Source organism: Vidua macroura, chromosome 2 (genome assembly GCF_024509145.1).
Source record: "Vidua macroura isolate BioBank_ID:100142 chromosome 2, ASM2450914v1, whole genome shotgun sequence".
Taxonomy (NCBI): Eukaryota; Metazoa; Chordata; class Aves; order Passeriformes; family Viduidae; genus Vidua; species Vidua macroura.
The window spans coordinates 2,620,718-2,637,712 of NC_071572.1; the positions used below are offsets into that span (position 1 = coordinate 2,620,718).

At 44.8% G+C, this 16,995-nt stretch overlaps 1 protein-coding gene across 4 annotated transcripts in view; it reads left to right on the plus strand.

Moving 5' to 3' along the window:
- Positions 1–16,995, plus strand: part of DYRK1A (dual specificity tyrosine phosphorylation regulated kinase 1A) — a 73,406-nt gene that overhangs the window by 37,752 nt on the left and 18,659 nt on the right. For all 4 annotated transcript variants that reach the window (XM_053969652.1, XM_053969653.1, XM_053969651.1 and 1 more), the window contains one exon: positions 15,434–15,639. In XM_053969652.1, coding sequence (XP_053825627.1) covers positions 15,434–15,639 — 206 coding nt within the window. The remainder of the gene's footprint in view (positions 1–15,433; positions 15,640–16,995) is intronic.

Here is a 16,995-nt window from a genome sequence, read left to right on the forward strand (position 1 = left end):
ACAGGTGGCAGATCCTGGGCTTGTTTAATACTTTCTCCTCTAAATTAATGGAATCCCAGGATGGTTTGGGTTGGGAGGGACCTTAAAACCCATCCAGTGCCACCCCTGCCATGGCAGAGACACCTTCCACTGTCCCAGGCTGCTCCAGCCCGTGTCCAACCTGGCCTTGGGCACTGCCAGGGATCCAGGGGCAGCCCCAGCTGCTCTGGCCAACCTAAAGTCCCACTACCTTGAGGAGTGTTTGATAACTGCCCTCAGTGATGTCCTGCTTGGGGGGACATTTCTTTGGAGTAACATTTCTTGGGACTGTATTGTGGCATTTCTTTGGGGTGACATTTCTCTGGGGTGACATTTCTTTGCACCCCTTCTCAATCATCTCTTCCCACCACAGCCTGGCACAGCCCTCACTCCAATGAGTTTTCACTCATGGCAGGAGGGCACTTCCAACTTCTTCCCTTTTCTTCCAGCGTCTGCCTGGCAGGGAAGAGTCAGGCTGTTCCAAGACTCATCCTCACGTGTGTGTTCACAGAGTCCTGCCTGTGCCATGCATGGAGCTGAGTGTTCTGTTCCCTGAGAACACTCTGAAATCCTCAGTGCTGAAGCTTCGAAGCTCAATGATACCTGAACTTTTAAATAAAGAGTTTGTGTGTTATTATTTCACTTTTCTTGACTTGCAGTGACTTCAGCCTTGGTGACATGACTTTGTAGGAGGTCATGGTTCCTTTGCATTGCAGGACAGTCATGTCTAGTGCCTGTAGAAGTGGTTTTCACAGTGTCCTCAGGAACTGGGAACATTCCCTGACTAGACCAGGGCACAGTTTTGTTTGAATTAAAAGCCTTTAGAGGCTGGAACTTCATTAACATTTCTGCTATGAACAGGACTTGGGGTGATCTTTTCCCAGAACACAGTTGTTGGATGAACCTTGAAGAATTCCTTCTGTGTTTGGTGTTTAGATCCTGTAAATAATTTTCCATTATCACCTTTCCTTAGGAATATCCAACTCTTTCCTCAGGTGAAATGCTTCCTCTGCAACTCTCTGGAGGTGAGGAAACCCAACCCAACACCAAACCATGGCGAATTATCCGCTCAGCTTTTCCTTGGTGTAGTTTACAGATCCTTCAGGAAATGCTGGAATGATTCCTTCCCTCCCTGCACCCCTTGGAAGTCACCTGCTTTTTTTGGTGGCCCATATGGATGCTGTAGGTGCAGTGACAGGCAGCTGTCAGGAGCTTGTTCAGGGAATTGACATTCCAGAAAAACCAGAGACTGATGGAAGGAGAGGCTCAAATGTTCCAGCCAGAACAGGGTGTCGTTGGTTTCTGCATCTTCCATGATGTCCCTGCAGGGGACAGGTGGCACTTCTTGGAAAGGAGGAGCCCACTCATGGCAAATGGGAGTTGTTGTAACTGGGAATCAGATTTATGGATGCAGATCAGCTGAAGAAAAGCAGGGTTGGGTGGGATATTGGGCAGGAATTGTTTCCTGGGAGGGGCTGGGATGGAATTCCCAGATCTGGATCCCTCTGGATCCCTGGCAGTGCCCAAGGCCAGGTTGGACACTGGGGCTTGGAGCAGCCTGGCACAGTGGGAGGTGTCCCTGCCATGGCAGGGGTGGCCCTGATTGGGCTTTGAGATCCCTTCCAACCCAAACCATTCTAGGATTCTATAAGATGCAGACAAAATGTATTTTTTAAAATTTGCACAACTCTTGATACTTGGGTAGTGTTGCTCTCATTGTTATTATTAGTGTGAACAAAACCCCAGTTTTCATAGCTTTAATACCTACTCTTTAGTTTATGCTAGAAACAGTAAAACCTTAGAAGGAAAAATGTAAGTTACGTTTCAAAAATAATCACAGTATTATCCTAAAGGAATAATGATAATTTTTTGTTTGTTTTGTTGTTGTGTTATAAATTTTCCGGGTTGACATTTGTGTTACTTGAGAGAAATCAATACAGATTACAGTGAGCCCCACTTTGGGGTCATAGTGTTTGGATTAGTGACGTTTGGCATCCCCAAGTTTTGGTGGTTTCCAGCTGGAAGTACAGATCCAACCACACTTAAAGTTTTTTTCTCCTTAAAAGCTGCTACTTCAAGGTGAGGCAAATCAAAAGAAGTAATTGCTTAAACTTAAAAGTGTTTGTACTAAATACAGGAATTATTACAAAGGCAGGAAATTGGGCTTTCAAATGTGTGCTTTGGAATTGTGAGGTTTGACTGGACTTTTCAGCCCCCTTGCCTGGATTTATTTGTGATTTTTTTTTTTTTTTTCTGTGATGAACGCTAAGCTGGATATGGAAATACTGAAACTTTTTACTGGGGAATGATTTATTGTTTAGTGACTTGGGAACTCTTGAGTGGAGTTTGTCAGGACTGGCTTCAGATTCCTGCTGTAAAATGCAGGTGTCAGAATATCAGTTATCAAATCATTGACAAAGCAGCAGAAAAATGGTTTAAGGTGGAGTTCACAGCCTGTGAGGATTTTATGGAATAGTTCTGGTGCTTCCAGGCAACTTTGGAGTGAGGATAAAACCTGGAATGTTATTATTTTATGAACTGTGATATGGATTAATAAGGACAGTGTGCATAAGAGTTTTAAAGTATTCTGGTTTTTAGGAACTCTGTCAGAATTTGTGTTATTAATACAAAGTATTCTGGTTTTTAGGAACTCTGTCAGAATTTGTGTTATTAATACAAAGTATTCTGGTTTTTAGGAACTCTGTCAGAATTTGTGTTATTAATACAGAGTATCAAAGCAGTGCAATGTCTTCAAATGCAACAGAACTGCTCTGTAGCTAAAATTTAAGTGCTATAAATTTCCCTTGGAGTGACATGAATTACTTGAAAATCATCCATGAAATCAGCCAGCGAGGGAATTCCCTGGAATCATCACACCAGCAGCTTCCCCATAATCGAGGTGGAATTTATAATGGTGGATATTTTTTTGTAGCTCACTTTTTCACTTGAAAAGCCTCTGCGTGTGTGTGTGTTGGTCCTTATTAAAGGTGTGTGATAGGTTAACAGCAATCTCAAATCCAATCCCAAAAATCCCAAACTGTATGGGCAGTTTGGGATTAGTAAAGGAAAAAAGACTTTTAATATCAATAGGGCTGTGCAAATCCTGCAAGTGGAAGGAGGGGACAGCCCAAATTCTGAAAATACACACTTGCCCACGTGCCAAGTTATTTTATTTTTACAGTTGGTTTTATTTTAAAATTGTCATCGCTGCGTTAGATGAAATCCACCTTTATTTATGGTAGACACCAGAGCTGGGTGGATGTCACCCAGTGAAATAGTTTGAAAATACATGGGATTATTTAACAGAGTTCAAAAGATTCTGCATCAATTCCTAACCCTGCCTGTATTCAAACTACAAAAGTACTTTGAGATCCTCCCCCTCTCTCCTGAAAGCTGTTCTCTTTGGTCAGGTATTGAATAATTTATATCATGTGAGACTCTTGCACATGATGTATTCATCCCTTGTTTAGCGCTTACATTCATGGTTTGGCATGCTGGCTGTACATTGATATGGGAGATGCTTCCCATTTTTTCTCTACCAACTGTTTAAATATATCTTGTGCCTCAGTAACTACAAATGGGAAATAGAATAATTCAAGTAATTTCCCTTGATAGGTTTGATGTGTAGGAAAAGATTTCTTTAATTTTTTTTTTTTTTTTTTAATACATATCTGTTTGTACAAAAGGAGAGCTTTAAAAACGATGCCGATATTTATGCTAACTTTATGTTCAGCTGGAAATGCCTGAGCCATCAGGCCAGGTATTGATTTGGGATAAAACATTGGGTGTTTTTCACCTCTCGTGCGGTTTGACGTGCTGCCATGTAGCAGGTAATTTATTCCATCTCTAATTAGTTTTGCGCTGCAAACTGCAAATTGTGAGTAATGTTCTTTGGAGGTGGGGGAAGGAGGAGGCGCTGCACCAACACGGGGAACTCTCGGTTAAGTGCTGAGAAAAGTATTTCCCTGAAAGGCCAGCGGAGCAGCCCAGCACAAGGATTAGTGCTGCAAAGTCCCGGCCCAGCCCGGATTGCTCGGAAAATCTTGTAAGCCCCTGGTCAGGTAACGCTGCTGCTGCTGCAGGGGCTGCGAGATGAGCACGGAATAAATGCAATAAATGGGTTCCAAAAGCTGCCACCAGATAAAGAATGGGCGGCACTGATTTTTGGGGTGTGTAGTGCACACACCCTGAGGGAGTTGCTGGTGTTTTTGGGGCATACAGGGAGAGATTTCAGGAGCTTCACTGAGGGAGCTGCTGGTGTTCCAGGGCATGGAGGGAGATAGTTCAGTAGTTTGCTAAAATGTCCAAAATGAAGTTGTTGAATGAGGGAGAGATTTCAGGAACTTCACTGAGGAACTTGCTGGTGTTTCAGGGCATGGAAGGAGATATTTCAGTAGTTTCACTGCTACTAAAATGTCCAAAATGAAGTTGTTGAATGAAAAGAGAGATTTCAGGAACTTCACTGAGGGAGCTGCTGGTGTTCCAAGGCATGGAGAGAGATATTGCAGTAGTTTCACTGCTGCTAAAATGTCCAAAATGAAGTTGTTGAATGAGGGCGAGATTTCAGGAACTTCACTGTGAGGGAGTTGCTGGTGTTTAGGGCATACAGGGAGAGATTTCAGGAGCTTCACTGAGGGAGCTGCTGGTGTTCCAAGGCATGGAAGGAGATAGTTCAGTAGTTTCACTGCTGCTAAAATGTCCAAAATGAAGTTGTTAAATGAGGGCGAGATTTCAGGAGCTTCACTGAGAGAGTTGCTGGTGTTTTAGGGCAGACAGGGAGAGATTTCAGTAGTTTCACTCCTGCTAAAATGAAGTTGTTGAATGAGGGAGAGATTTCAGGAGCTTCACTGAGGGAGCTGCTGGTGTTCCAAGGCATGGAGGGAGATACTGCAGTAGTTTCACTGCTGCTAAGATGTCCAAAATGAAGCTGTTGAATGAGGGAGCCGGTAAAACTTTGAAGTTCTGTTGGAACTGACATTTCGGGCGCTTGGTAAAATCAGGTTCCCCGCTGCAGCTCTGCAAAGCTGGGCCGTGCCAGGGACCCCCTAAGAGCAGGGATCGCTCTGCCCGTGCCCCCTCCTTCCCCGTGCCCAGGTACAGGTGCTGTCCCCGCCGTGCCAGCGCGGCCAGGCCACCCCGGCGGCTCGGGGGGCTCCGTGCCCTGTCCCCTGGCCGGTGGCACCTTGTCCCCTGGCCGGTGGCACCTTGGCGGAGCCCCGGAGAACAGGAAGCACCCCCCACCCCCCTCGGCAGGTGAGTGACTCGCAGCGGCGCTGGCACATCGCTGCCGGGCTCGGCAAAGTGCAGTAAAACATGCCCGGCACCGCTGCGGCCGCCACGGCGTAGAGAGAGAGAAGAGAGAGAGAGAGAGAGAGAGGGGGGACAGTGCTGCTGCTGCTGCAGGGACAGCCGGGGGCTTCCAGAGTAAGTCTGTCTGTCTGTCACCCTTTGCATTTCCAGCCGCCGGTTTTCCACATCCGCATCCCCCCTGCGCGTGGGAAGGGGATCTCCCCAGCAGCCCTGCGAGCGGTGCTGGTCAGTGATGGATTCACGCCGTCACAGGCACAGAGACACCAATATGCTGTCAGATAATAATTTTTTTTTTTTTTTTTCCTTTAAAAGAAAAAAAAAAAAAAATCTGCTTATTTCTCGTAGGATGCTTCAGCATCGCTCATGTTCAGTCGTTAGCGGCGGTGGAAGGAGCTGAAATTTCATTTGCTTAAAATCTGTCGCGGGTGGGGGGGGGGGGAATTTTAATTATAATAATAATAATAAAGGATGTTGTGTCTTTAGGGTTAAACCCAAACCAGTGAAACATAAATTCAGATCTTTGAGAAAAAGGGAAGGAAAAAGGGAAGGACAGGAGTAGCCTGACACAGTAATTTTAGGAGGTGACCTGCCTAAGGAAGGCAGCGACAGGGAACTTTAGAGCTTTTTAAAGCCCCGGCAAGAATTCCAGCCGGGCTCGCTCCCACCCGCCAGAATTGGGGGAAATCTTTCGCATCCCAGCCCTGGAGAAGGCGTCCCGCAGCCGGGCAAGGCGAAATCCTAACGCGGGCGCGCTTATCCGTAAATCCCGTGTATCATGGCTGCGCCGCCCTGCCCTTGCTGTGGGGGTGAAATGTAGAACATGAGCCTGATCCTCGGGAGATGGAGCTAATTTCGCCCTAAACTGGAAAGTGTTAACAGCGCCCGGCGAATGTGACAAAGCTCAATCGCGCTCCTTGTTTATGGAGCCCGCGCCCATTGGCCGCCGCGCGCCAGCTCTGCCCTGGCAACTGCGCGCCCGCATTTGCATAGCGCGCCGCCATTGGTCCGCGCCGCGGCGCTGCGGGCCAATGGCGCGGCGCGGCCCGGGGTGGGCTATGCTAATGAGGCGCTGTTGCTGGGGCGCGCTGCGGCAGCCGGGGATGCGCTGAGGGGAGCGCCGGGCTCGGCTTCCCCCTCACGCGCGCGCCTGCGCGGTGCGCGCCGCCCTCACACCGGGCTGCGGCGGGCCCCGAGCCGCCCGCCGCTCCGTCTAATTGCTGCTTCCCCTCCGTTTTTAAATTTATTTTTTTAAATAAAATGCCTTAAAGTAGCCAGCTTCCCGCAGAAAGCGGAACGCTGATACACTCGCCTCGCCCCCTTCTCGCTGTCCGAGGTTAGGATCTGAATCTGGTTATTCTTCAGAATAATCTATTTCTGGAACACACACGCTCACCTTTCAAAAATGGGGTGTTCACATCTCAGCCGACCAAAAAAAAAAAAAAAAAAAAACGCCACACCAAAGACCAAGCCATTCCTCAGCTCTAAGTTGAGTCCTGGTTTTTTATTCTGTCCTAAATATCATTCCTGTCTAAGAATATTGGGGAATCTGAGCTTAAAATATATTCTGCTGCTTAAATCTGCATCTGTATCTGTCCTTTCTTCCTTTCCCTGCTTTCCCAAGCAGCTTTTTCTCCTGTTCAGTCATGGATCACTTTACTCCTTCAGTCCTGTTCCCCACTCCCTCCCTCCGCCTTCCTCAGTGTCCAATTCCTGTATTTTCTTCCATAACTGCTCACATTCTCTCCTTCCAACTCACTAAAAGTGGCTGTGAGGGTAACAAATTGTTTAACTGAGTCAATCCAGCTACATTCCCTGCTATTTTTTCCTTTTTTTCCTCTTCCCTTTCTCATTAGTATCAGTATGTGTCTGTGGTTTGATACCACCTGGCAATTGCTAGTAATGGTGGGAATTCCTGTCACCAGCAGATTTTTAGTTAAGTCTGATTTTTACTGTGGTGGAATTTTAATTTTTAGGCTGTTTTCTAAACCCTTCAGAAAACTTCAGGTTCAACAGAGGGGAATTTAGTTTCTCTTGGATAAAGCAAATATTTTCATAGAGAAACTTAGTGATTTCTAGAACCAAAAACTTAGATTTAATAAAAATTGTGTGTACTTGGGAGTTTGCTTGAAGCCTTCTGAAGAGTAAGTGTAGAGGTTCTTTTACAGCATGTTTAAGGAATAAAATAATGTCCACTTAAACTTCGTGTCACTAAATTTCTGCTGTATTAGGAGATTACTGTGGTTTATAAAAGATTTTTTTCCTTATTAACTGAATTTGACAGAATTTTTTTGTTTGTATTTGTGGTTTTCACTCGGAACTGAGGGGCAGGTGTGGGTCTTTCAGCAGGATTAAAGATGCAGATGTAGTTGGTGTTAAGTAATTACTGGAAACCTGTGTTTGGAATAATATTCACACTTCAGTCTTTATTTCTGCTTTAAGAGCTGTTATGTTTGTTCAGTCAAAGGTTGGACTTGATGATCTTGGAGGTATTTTCCAGCATTATTGTTTCTGTGAGTCTTTGAACTTTCACCATGATCATAAAGTTTATCTCCATTTCCCTCTCTTCTTTATATTCCTTCCTTTTAATGGCAGGCTTTTCATTCAATTAGAAAAATGATAAACCTTAGAATAATTGCATCAAATCATAAATTGCACATGAATTTGTAGGGGGAGACAAAAAACTTCCCAAACTCAACCTGGGCACATTTTCACCAGCATCAGTGACCTATGGAAAACGAGGATTTGGGTAATTTTTATTTGTCAGTTTTGAAATAAAAGTTAGGTCTCTTCTTGAAATACAGGTCATTAAAGATTCAGTAATAAAGTATTGACTGCTGAGATATTGTTTCACTCACTCATTTGTCATTAAATAAATAAATACACTCTGGCGTGAATCAGCAGCCAAAGTCCTTGAGTTTGACCAGTGCTCCTGAGGAGCTGGACAGAGTTCCAGTGTGGCAGGAAAACTTGGGAAGAGCTTGAAGTGTGTTAGAAAAGGGGAAAAGCTTCACTAAGAGCTCTGTTGGTGTGTGTCCAGTCGTTTCCTCTCTAAATCCTGGGATATTCTCTCTCGGAGGATCACACCAGGGCAGTGCATCAAAAAGGAGCTTTTTTAACCTAACCTGTACAGCTGCTCCTCTGTGGAGCTCTGTGAAACTGAGATTTACCTGCTAGGATGTGTCCCCTTGTCTTTGCAAAGTCCTGAATGTGCAGAAATTTAAATTATGAAGCCCTTTTGTGTTCATCCCATGTCAGGCCGTTTTTCTGCAGAACAGGAGAAAATCCAGAATTCTACAGAAGGAAATGATTGTTTGTGAATTCCGAGGATGCAAAAACAATGACCGCTCTATAGAATATATAAGCAGCCAGGAATAATTTTATTTGGAGCACAGTCTGAAGAGTGGCAAGGGATATTATGTTAAACACAATGAAAATAAAAAGATCTATTGTATGGCCACCTATTCAGCGAGCACTGCTTCCATTCTGCCCCCTAAAACAAACAGGGCATTCATGGAGCTAAACAGAATCATAACTTATTGACATGGAGGCACAGAATTAAAGCTGGGGAAGGATTCTGGGCTTTCCTAATTTCTGGGCACAGTTCTCTTCATTTGAGTGGGTTTTCAGTCCATTCAGTCCTTTGTGGGCCTGTCCCTGTTTCCTTGTGGAATTCCAGGTGGTTTTTAGCTGTGCTTTCAAGCAGGTGCTTCTCCAGGGCAGAAATGGAGAAGCAGAGGTCTCAGAGAGCTTAATTTGGACTTTGAAAGTTCAGAGTGCCTGTGTTTCCTGTAGGTCTTAGCTGAGAATTTTGGCAATCTTGGGCTTCATTTATTTAAAAAAAGTGGTTTCACTTTCACAACATTTTCTCAGTTCTGAGATTCTCCGGAGTGTACTCAAAGTCATATTTATAAGTTAATGAAACACAGATTTATATACTGTGTTGCCAGTGGATGAAATGAGTTTTGGAAACTTCTTTCTCTTGTAGTGGGAAAATTACAATGAGCAGCACCGTTCAGTCCTTCTGGTACCAGATTTTTGAAGTGGCTTTTTTTTTTTTGAAGATATTTCCCACAGTGTTTCCCTGTGACAGGTCTGAGCTCCAGTTTTTCTCCAGGAAAGGGAACTGGTGTCCTCTGATTGCACAAAAGCCACAGACCACAAGTCCTGCCCAAAGTCCACCTCCTTGTGCAGCTCATCCAGGCAAGGAGCTGGCCAAGACAGGCTCAGCAGTGGCACGACAGTTCATGAACCTCTCCTGGCCTGCTTTTCCTCTAGGCTGGGAAAAGATGGCACCCAGGAGTTTGATGTCACCTCCTGAGCACTTCCCTGCAGCTCTGGCCAGCAGGAGGAACCCGTGGGTGTGTTGGCCCGTGAGGTTGTTTCTAAGTTTAGGGTTCCATTCTGCTGGGAGGGAAAGCAGTGTTTGGCATTTCTGTACAGGGAAGTTGCCTGAATAGTTATTGTAGGATAACTTCTGAAGCAGCCATTCTTAATAATTCCCCCACAATAATAAAGTTCCTCCAGAGGAGGAACTCTGTGGGATATTTATAACGGGATTGTTCTCCGGTAGCTGCCGCAGGTAATTTCCCTTTGTTCCCTGAGTTCTCTCAGCTTTTCCCTGGGTTCTCTCAGCTTTTCCCACTCCAGACCAAGCAGAGTGAGGTCCCTGGACCCCCACGTCCTCAGGCAGTCACTCCAAACCCGTGTGTGGGGACAATGGGCAGAGCAGGGCTGCAGGAGTTCACGCAGAGTTCAGGTTGGCGTTTGCTCGTTGCCTGAAGGATGATTGTTCTAAACTCTGCAGCCCCCCAGGGCTGACGTTTGTGATGCTCAGGCAGAACTCTGGTAGGTCTAACTCGTCTTCAGCGTGGGTTTATTTGAACAGAGAGTTCTCAGATACAAGTGCTTGTTGCTGATTGCTCCCTGGCTGTTTTAGGATGTGCTGATACACCTCAGAGGTGGTTGGGTATTAGAGCAGTGCAGGGATCTGGCTCCCTTTTCCAGACACTCTTCAATAGCTGAGCTGTCACAGTGCTCATGGGTGCTGAGAGCTTTTCCAAGCAGAGATTTTGAAAAATAAAGTTGACCAGAACTCTGCAAAACAATGAATCTACTGTGAAGGAAGAGGGTTGTACAATTTCTCAGCTAACACACTTAGAGTGGACACTGGGCTGCTTTCACATAACTAATTTAAAGACAGAAAAAAGCAACAAGAATTGCTTGCCTTCACCTGTGGTGCTTTAGCAGGGGTTGGAAATAAAAAGATTTAAAGTGTGAACCTGTCCTGCACAGTAAGAACCGTGCTTGTTCTGTGGTGTGGCCCCAAAAGCTCCTGAACTCTGAGTGTGGGAAGCAGAACACCCTTCGTGGTGAACGAGACACTTCACACTTTTATTCTCTGTTTTCTGGCAGGTTCTCACTCAGCTGCCAGCATAGCCCCGAGAGGGAATAGAGGGAATATCTGCACATGGCTCAACAGCCCAAACATGGAAAGGGAGGGTGGGATAGGAGGGAGAGACTGAAGCTCACAACATTTTGGGTCAAAGCAATGATCTTAGGAGGGAAAATGTTGAAGAAAAGGAAGAAAAGTTCTAGCAAGGCAAAGAGAGTGGCAGATGAATTGTGCAGAGGAAGTTTCACACTTCAGCCCGAGATCATGGATCATGTTAATTCCACCCCCTGCCATGGGCAGGAAACCTCCCACTATCCCAGGTTGCTCCAAACCCTGTCCAACGTGGCCTTGGATGCTTCCAAACTTGGGGAATTCCTGCATTTAAACTTCTAGAAGTGTGAAATAAATGCTGATGGGACTTTCACTGCTTTTACCTGCTTCATCTTGCACAACCATCAGCAGGCAGGGAAGTGTTTAAGGCTGTTACAAAGGTTCTGTTATCAGCAAGATAACTCTTTATCATGTCATGGAACCAAGATCTGCTGCTGCACTTGGGAGATGCTTTTGTCAGTCCTGAAGGCAGATTTCCATCACTCACAGGGTGCAAACTGTCACCTTTTTGGGGGCTAATTTTTAATTGTGAGATGAGAAGTAGGAAGACGTATTAAGGAAATGTCACTTTTTTAATGCTCTAGTGGTTTTTGTCTGACTTTGCCTCTTTTTTTAAAATTTCACTATGAATACACCTCAATAGAACACTAAGGTTTGACAGAGGGACAAAGAGAGTCACAAAGATACTTTGAGAAGCAAAGTAGATCTTTAATGAGCTGGGTGACAGGAATGCAAAGAAACCTTGGAATTCCTGTTGGGATTTTCAGGTGCAGTCCCACCCAAGAGAGGAGCTACTCTAACAACTCCTGATCCAGAGAGAAATCTCACTTTGTGCTGACTTTTGTGACCCACAAATATGGAAACCTTGAGGCTGGAAGAGACCTTTGGAGGTTGCCCAGTCCTGTGGCCAGTTGGGCTGTGGCTACAATCCACTGATTTTTTTCTGCATTGATGATCCACTCTTGGGATCACTCAGTCACCTGCAGCTCTCCCCCATCAGTCAGTGAATGTTTGTGCCTCGCTGGAGCTGAAAGGAAAGGCCAGGGATGTGTTTTACCACCAAAAATACTTTTTTTGGGAGGAAGTTTAGCTGAGTTAAATGAGTTACGTGGACTGATGTCAAAATGGGAATAACAGGATCTCAAATGGATGAGGTAGGAAATTGAATCTGCATTGAGTTCTTAAAAATCTATGCAAAAATTTACACAAGCATTTCCAATACTACACCAGTTGTAGTTCATTCACAGACTCCTCAATAATCACAATCTCAAATATTTGTTACATTTGCAGTTAATAATTTCTTTGTTGCTTGGAAAAATCATAAAATCACAGAATGGTTTGGGTTGAAAGGGACCTTAAAAATCATCCAGTTCCACCCCCTGCCATGGGCAGGGATAACTTCCACTATCCCACCTGGCCTTGGACACTTCCAGGGATGGAGAGGCCCTAAAACATCCATTAAAAAAAAAATCCATTTAAAACACAGCTATTTTGAATGACAGAAGTATTTTCCATCCTCACCAAATAAATAAATATATTCTTGAACTTCTTCCACTGTGTTGAGATGATGCTTTAAGAAATGAACCTTCTCCTTTCTGAGGGAATCCATTTTTGCAGTGTGTCTATTTTCAGAGAGTTCTGTGTGACTCTTTTGAGTGCAAATACAAATCAAGGTGGGTATTTTTATGCCTCCCCTGAACTAACATTAGGTAAGGCCTATTTGTAAGACAATTCTACCCACTCCAAATCCATAATCTTTTCCCTTAATGTACTTCATGCTTAAAGATCCTGGCAGATGTTTTGGGGTTTTTTGCTTCATTTTCTTCCCAAGGTGCTTTACAAGGTGTGATCACTTGAACTCATAGTGGTTAAAAAGGAAAACTGATGATTGACTACACCTTGTTCACAGATATTTCTGTCCTGTGGAACTTCTGGATGTGCTGTGGGATCAAGTGCCCGTGGATTTTCGTCCTGCCCTGGTGGTCAGCAGATCTCTGATTTTTTTGGGTGTCTGGAGGTCTCCAGATGAGCCAAAAACCAATCTCAGAGCCACCAGAGGCTGTGTGAGCCTCAATTAATGGCTGTGCACAAATGTCCCTATTTCTGGAGCCACTCCTCGACCTAAAACTAAAGGAGGTCGAGATTTCTATTCTAACCAGTCCTTCTTTCCCCTCCTTTCCTCCTGCTGTGTCACAGAGTGTCTCTAGGCGTGTTCCCTTGGGATTAGCTGTGCTGGGATAGGATTGCAGGGGTCAGGAGCAGAGCCTGGGATGTGGCAAGGGCAGGGGCTCCATCAGGGCTGAGCGTGGCTTGTCAGTGCTGGTGGCCAGGGCTGTGAGCCCCGGGGCCTTCCTGGCAGGCACAGGGACCAGCTGGGAGGGGGGAATTCCGTGGTCCCTGATCCTTGTGCTTACAGCTCCCACATTCTGAGCCAGTGGTTGCTGAGGTGGGTGAGGTCGGTCCCGTTCCAGGGGTGACTCAAATCCTTTTCCATTTGGGATGGGAACACAGGGATGAGGTGGCCAATTCCCATCCATCTCCTTGGCATCCTTCACATCACCGGGCTGCTCAGGCTCTGATCTTGTCCTTTTGTCTGAGATTTGCTGTGGAACCGTTTGTGTTCCTGGGCTGAGAAGGTTCTTGTTGGACACAGTTTGGATTCGTGGTGTCACATTTGGTGTGGGGCTGTCCTCCAAGCCAACAGGGACCTTTTTATTAGTCATAAACAGCAAATCTCAAAAAAAAAAAAAAAAATTAAACTAAAAAATCAAAATTACAGATTTGGGTGCAGGTGGACTTGGGAGGAAAAGGTCTACAAGCATGAAAAGTTTCCAGCTGAACCAAAACATCACAACTGTTGTTTTGTGGGATAATTAAACTTTGAACACTCTTCTACTTTTCTTTTTTACTTTATTTTAAATGTGTGTAGTGCGTTATTCAGTTTATCCTCAGACTTGTGATTTTTGGAATGTCAGAAGATCCTATGAAGTCAGACTGTAAATGGGAACCCCCATGATGCCAGGATTTTTGGGTTTATATTTGAGCTTTCTGCTTTTTCAGGAACGCATGGGAAGGCAGAATTTTTTGAAATAAAATTTGTTTTTATTAAGTTATGTAATTGGCCAGGTATCTCTGTTGGAAACCTATGGCCTGAGGTAAGAAAATACAAGATTTAAACCTTTGAAAGTAACTGGCTCTACACTTCAGAATTAGTGGTATTTTTGACTCTCTGATTTAAATATTGTTTTGACTTTTACTTCAGTCACTGTGATGTTGCTAAGTGAGATTATGATTTTTTTCAGGTTAAGCAGAACCTCAGAAATTAAAAGAGCAAAAAGTAGAGATACTGGATGATGTCTTACATATGTTCAGCCATTCTTACAGGAGTGTTCAGTGAATCTTGAAAAGGAAATGTTCACTAAATCCACCAAGTTGTAGAGATGGAAGATTAACTCTGATTCTCAGTTTTTAATGGACATTTTGTGGAAGAGTTAAAAGTAATTTTCTGTGCAATGCTAGCTTAAAATGGTTAATACTTTAATATAATCAATGTAAAATGGTGTTTGACTTCATCCATGCAATTCTTCTGTTGCCCTGATAGGTGTTGAGTCAATGGTGCAGTATCAATTTTAATATTTTAGTTTTCTTTTGACAGAGTTATTTTTAAGAAAGCCAAATCTTGGCTGTACTCATCTACTGTTTTCTAGTGCTTGTATTTTCTTGCAAGGTTTGGACTGTAAAGGAAGTGGGGATTTCCCTTTGCTGGTCAGGTGCTTGGCTGTTTAACACCTTCCTTCTAAATTTAATCTTTAGTGATAATTTTGCTTTCAGATTGCAGCTGCTCTTTGTTTGCTGTGCTTTGTAGGGAGACATAAACACAGAGGAATCAGGGATTCAGAGACTCACCAGGGCTGGAAGAGCCCTTTGGGATCATCCCGGTCCCACCATCATCACCCCTAAATCTTATCCCCAAACAAAGATCAGCTGCTGAGGCTGGACACTGGATTTTCCTTTGGTACAGTCAGTCCAGAAAGCTGCTGGGAGCAGCCCTGAAAGGCAGAACTTGTGTGTTTTTCTGGCTTTTGTGGAATCCATACGTGGAATTTGTGTGTTTGGAGGAACCCCTGTCAAACTCTGACTGAGTTATGGCACCCGGGTGGAGATGTGAGAAAAGGGATGCTCAGGATTAGAGTCCCAGCATGCTTTGGCTTGGAAGGGACCTTTAAAGATGGAGTTCTGATGGTCAGGGACACTTCCACCAGACCAGCTTGCTCCAGCCTGGCCTTGGGCACTGCCAGGGATCCAGGGGCAGCCCCAGCTGCTCTGGGCACCTGTGCCAGGGCCTGCCCGCCCTGCCAGGGAATAGCTCCTAATTCCCAATATCCCATCCAACCCTGCCCTCTCTCAGCTTAAAGCCATTCCCCCTGTCCTTGTGAGAAGTCCCTTCCTGTCCAGCCCTGCAGATAACCTTTCCCTGAGGATGATGCTGGGATCACTCCCTGTGGGATCTCCCGTGAGTGACAACCCCTGGGTGCCGATGAGCTCCGGGAGCCTGAACACAGAGCAAGATTTACAACCTTAACCCTCACCTTGTGTTTGCAGGAGGAGAGACTTCAGCATGCAAACCTTCATCTGTTCGGCTTGCACCATCGTTTTCATTCCATGCTGCTGGCCTTCAGATGGCTGGACAGATGTCCCATTCGCATCAGCAGTACAGTGACCGGCGGCAGCAGAACATCAGCGACCAGCAGGTCTCGGCCTTATCCTACGCGGAGCAGCTGGAGCAGCCACTGCCACTGACAAACCAGGTACGGGGCACGGCTCCTTCTGCAGCTGCACCTCTTCAAGGTGGACTTGTGGAGTAACCTGGGTTGGAAGGGACCTTTAGAGGTCAAGTTCCAACCTGGGACACCTCCCACTGTGCCAGGCTGCTCCAGCCCCAGTGTCCAACCTGGCCTTGGGCACTGCCAGGGATCCAGGGGCAGCCACAGCTGCTCTGGGAATTCCATCCCAGCCCCTGCCCACCCTGCCAGAACAATTCCTTTCCAATCTCCCATCCAGCCCTGCCCTCCTTCAGTTTAAGGTCATCCACCCCAACCCTTGTGAAACGTCCCTCTCTATCCCTCTATTATACAACCATAAATTACAGGATCAGGGCATTTATTCTTGTAGGGTTTTTTTTTAACTAATTAACTTCTAACTCTGTAAGGATGGAATTAATATACAACAGTATATTTAAAATATTTCTATTTTATATAGTTTTATATTTTATATATTTTTATATTTTATATATATATATATGTATATACATGTATGTATGTATACTATAACTTAAAAAAAAAGTTGTTTCGAAACTTCTGGAACATATTTATTATGATTATTCTACTTGTAACATTTTTTTAACTAAGGGGAGAGAAAGGTTGGCCAAGTGGAGAACTCTGTAAAGCTCTTTTAAAAAAAAAAACAAACTGTTTTTTTAAAATTTTTGTGCTGTTTGTTAGCAGCTGATTGCTTTATTACTTACCCTAATGGACAGTTTTGCAATGCAGAGTCACTGGTTGGTGTATTTGGAATACAGATGTTTGCACAAAATACATTTTATTTGAGTAGGTAGGACTGCTGGAAGAGCTCCCCAGCTCGGAGTGGCAGGAGCCACAAGAGCTGCTGTGGTTCTGGATAAGTGGGAATTCTGTTGGTTTTTAAAACTTTCATGGCCCAGTTGTGGAAAGATAAGGGCAGATGGGTTCCAACAAAGCCTGTAGGTCAGAAATTGAAAATTTGGTGCAGACTGATGAGGAGTGTTTCACTAAAGAGGATGAAGTGTGTTTTCTGCTCAGGATGTTTTAGGTAGAAAAGCCTCCAGAACCATCAAGAGATGCTCTGGTGCTGTGGGAAGATGCTTCTGCAGGAGGAAAGGATTAGAAAGGATGAGAATGGCCAGGATTTGGAGATCTCCAGTGAATGGAGCTGGCCAAGGATGGGTTTCCTTCCCTGAGGGCCAAACAGCAGGAAGAGGAAATCTCCTATATAATAATATTTAGCTTGGGGATTCACAGAGGCATTTTGTGTGAGTTTTTTTGGGTTAGAGGTCTCTCAAAACTTCTACAATGAGGCTGGTCAGTCAAGAAAAGTTGCACCTGAATCCTTTCAAGGAACTTTGGGAA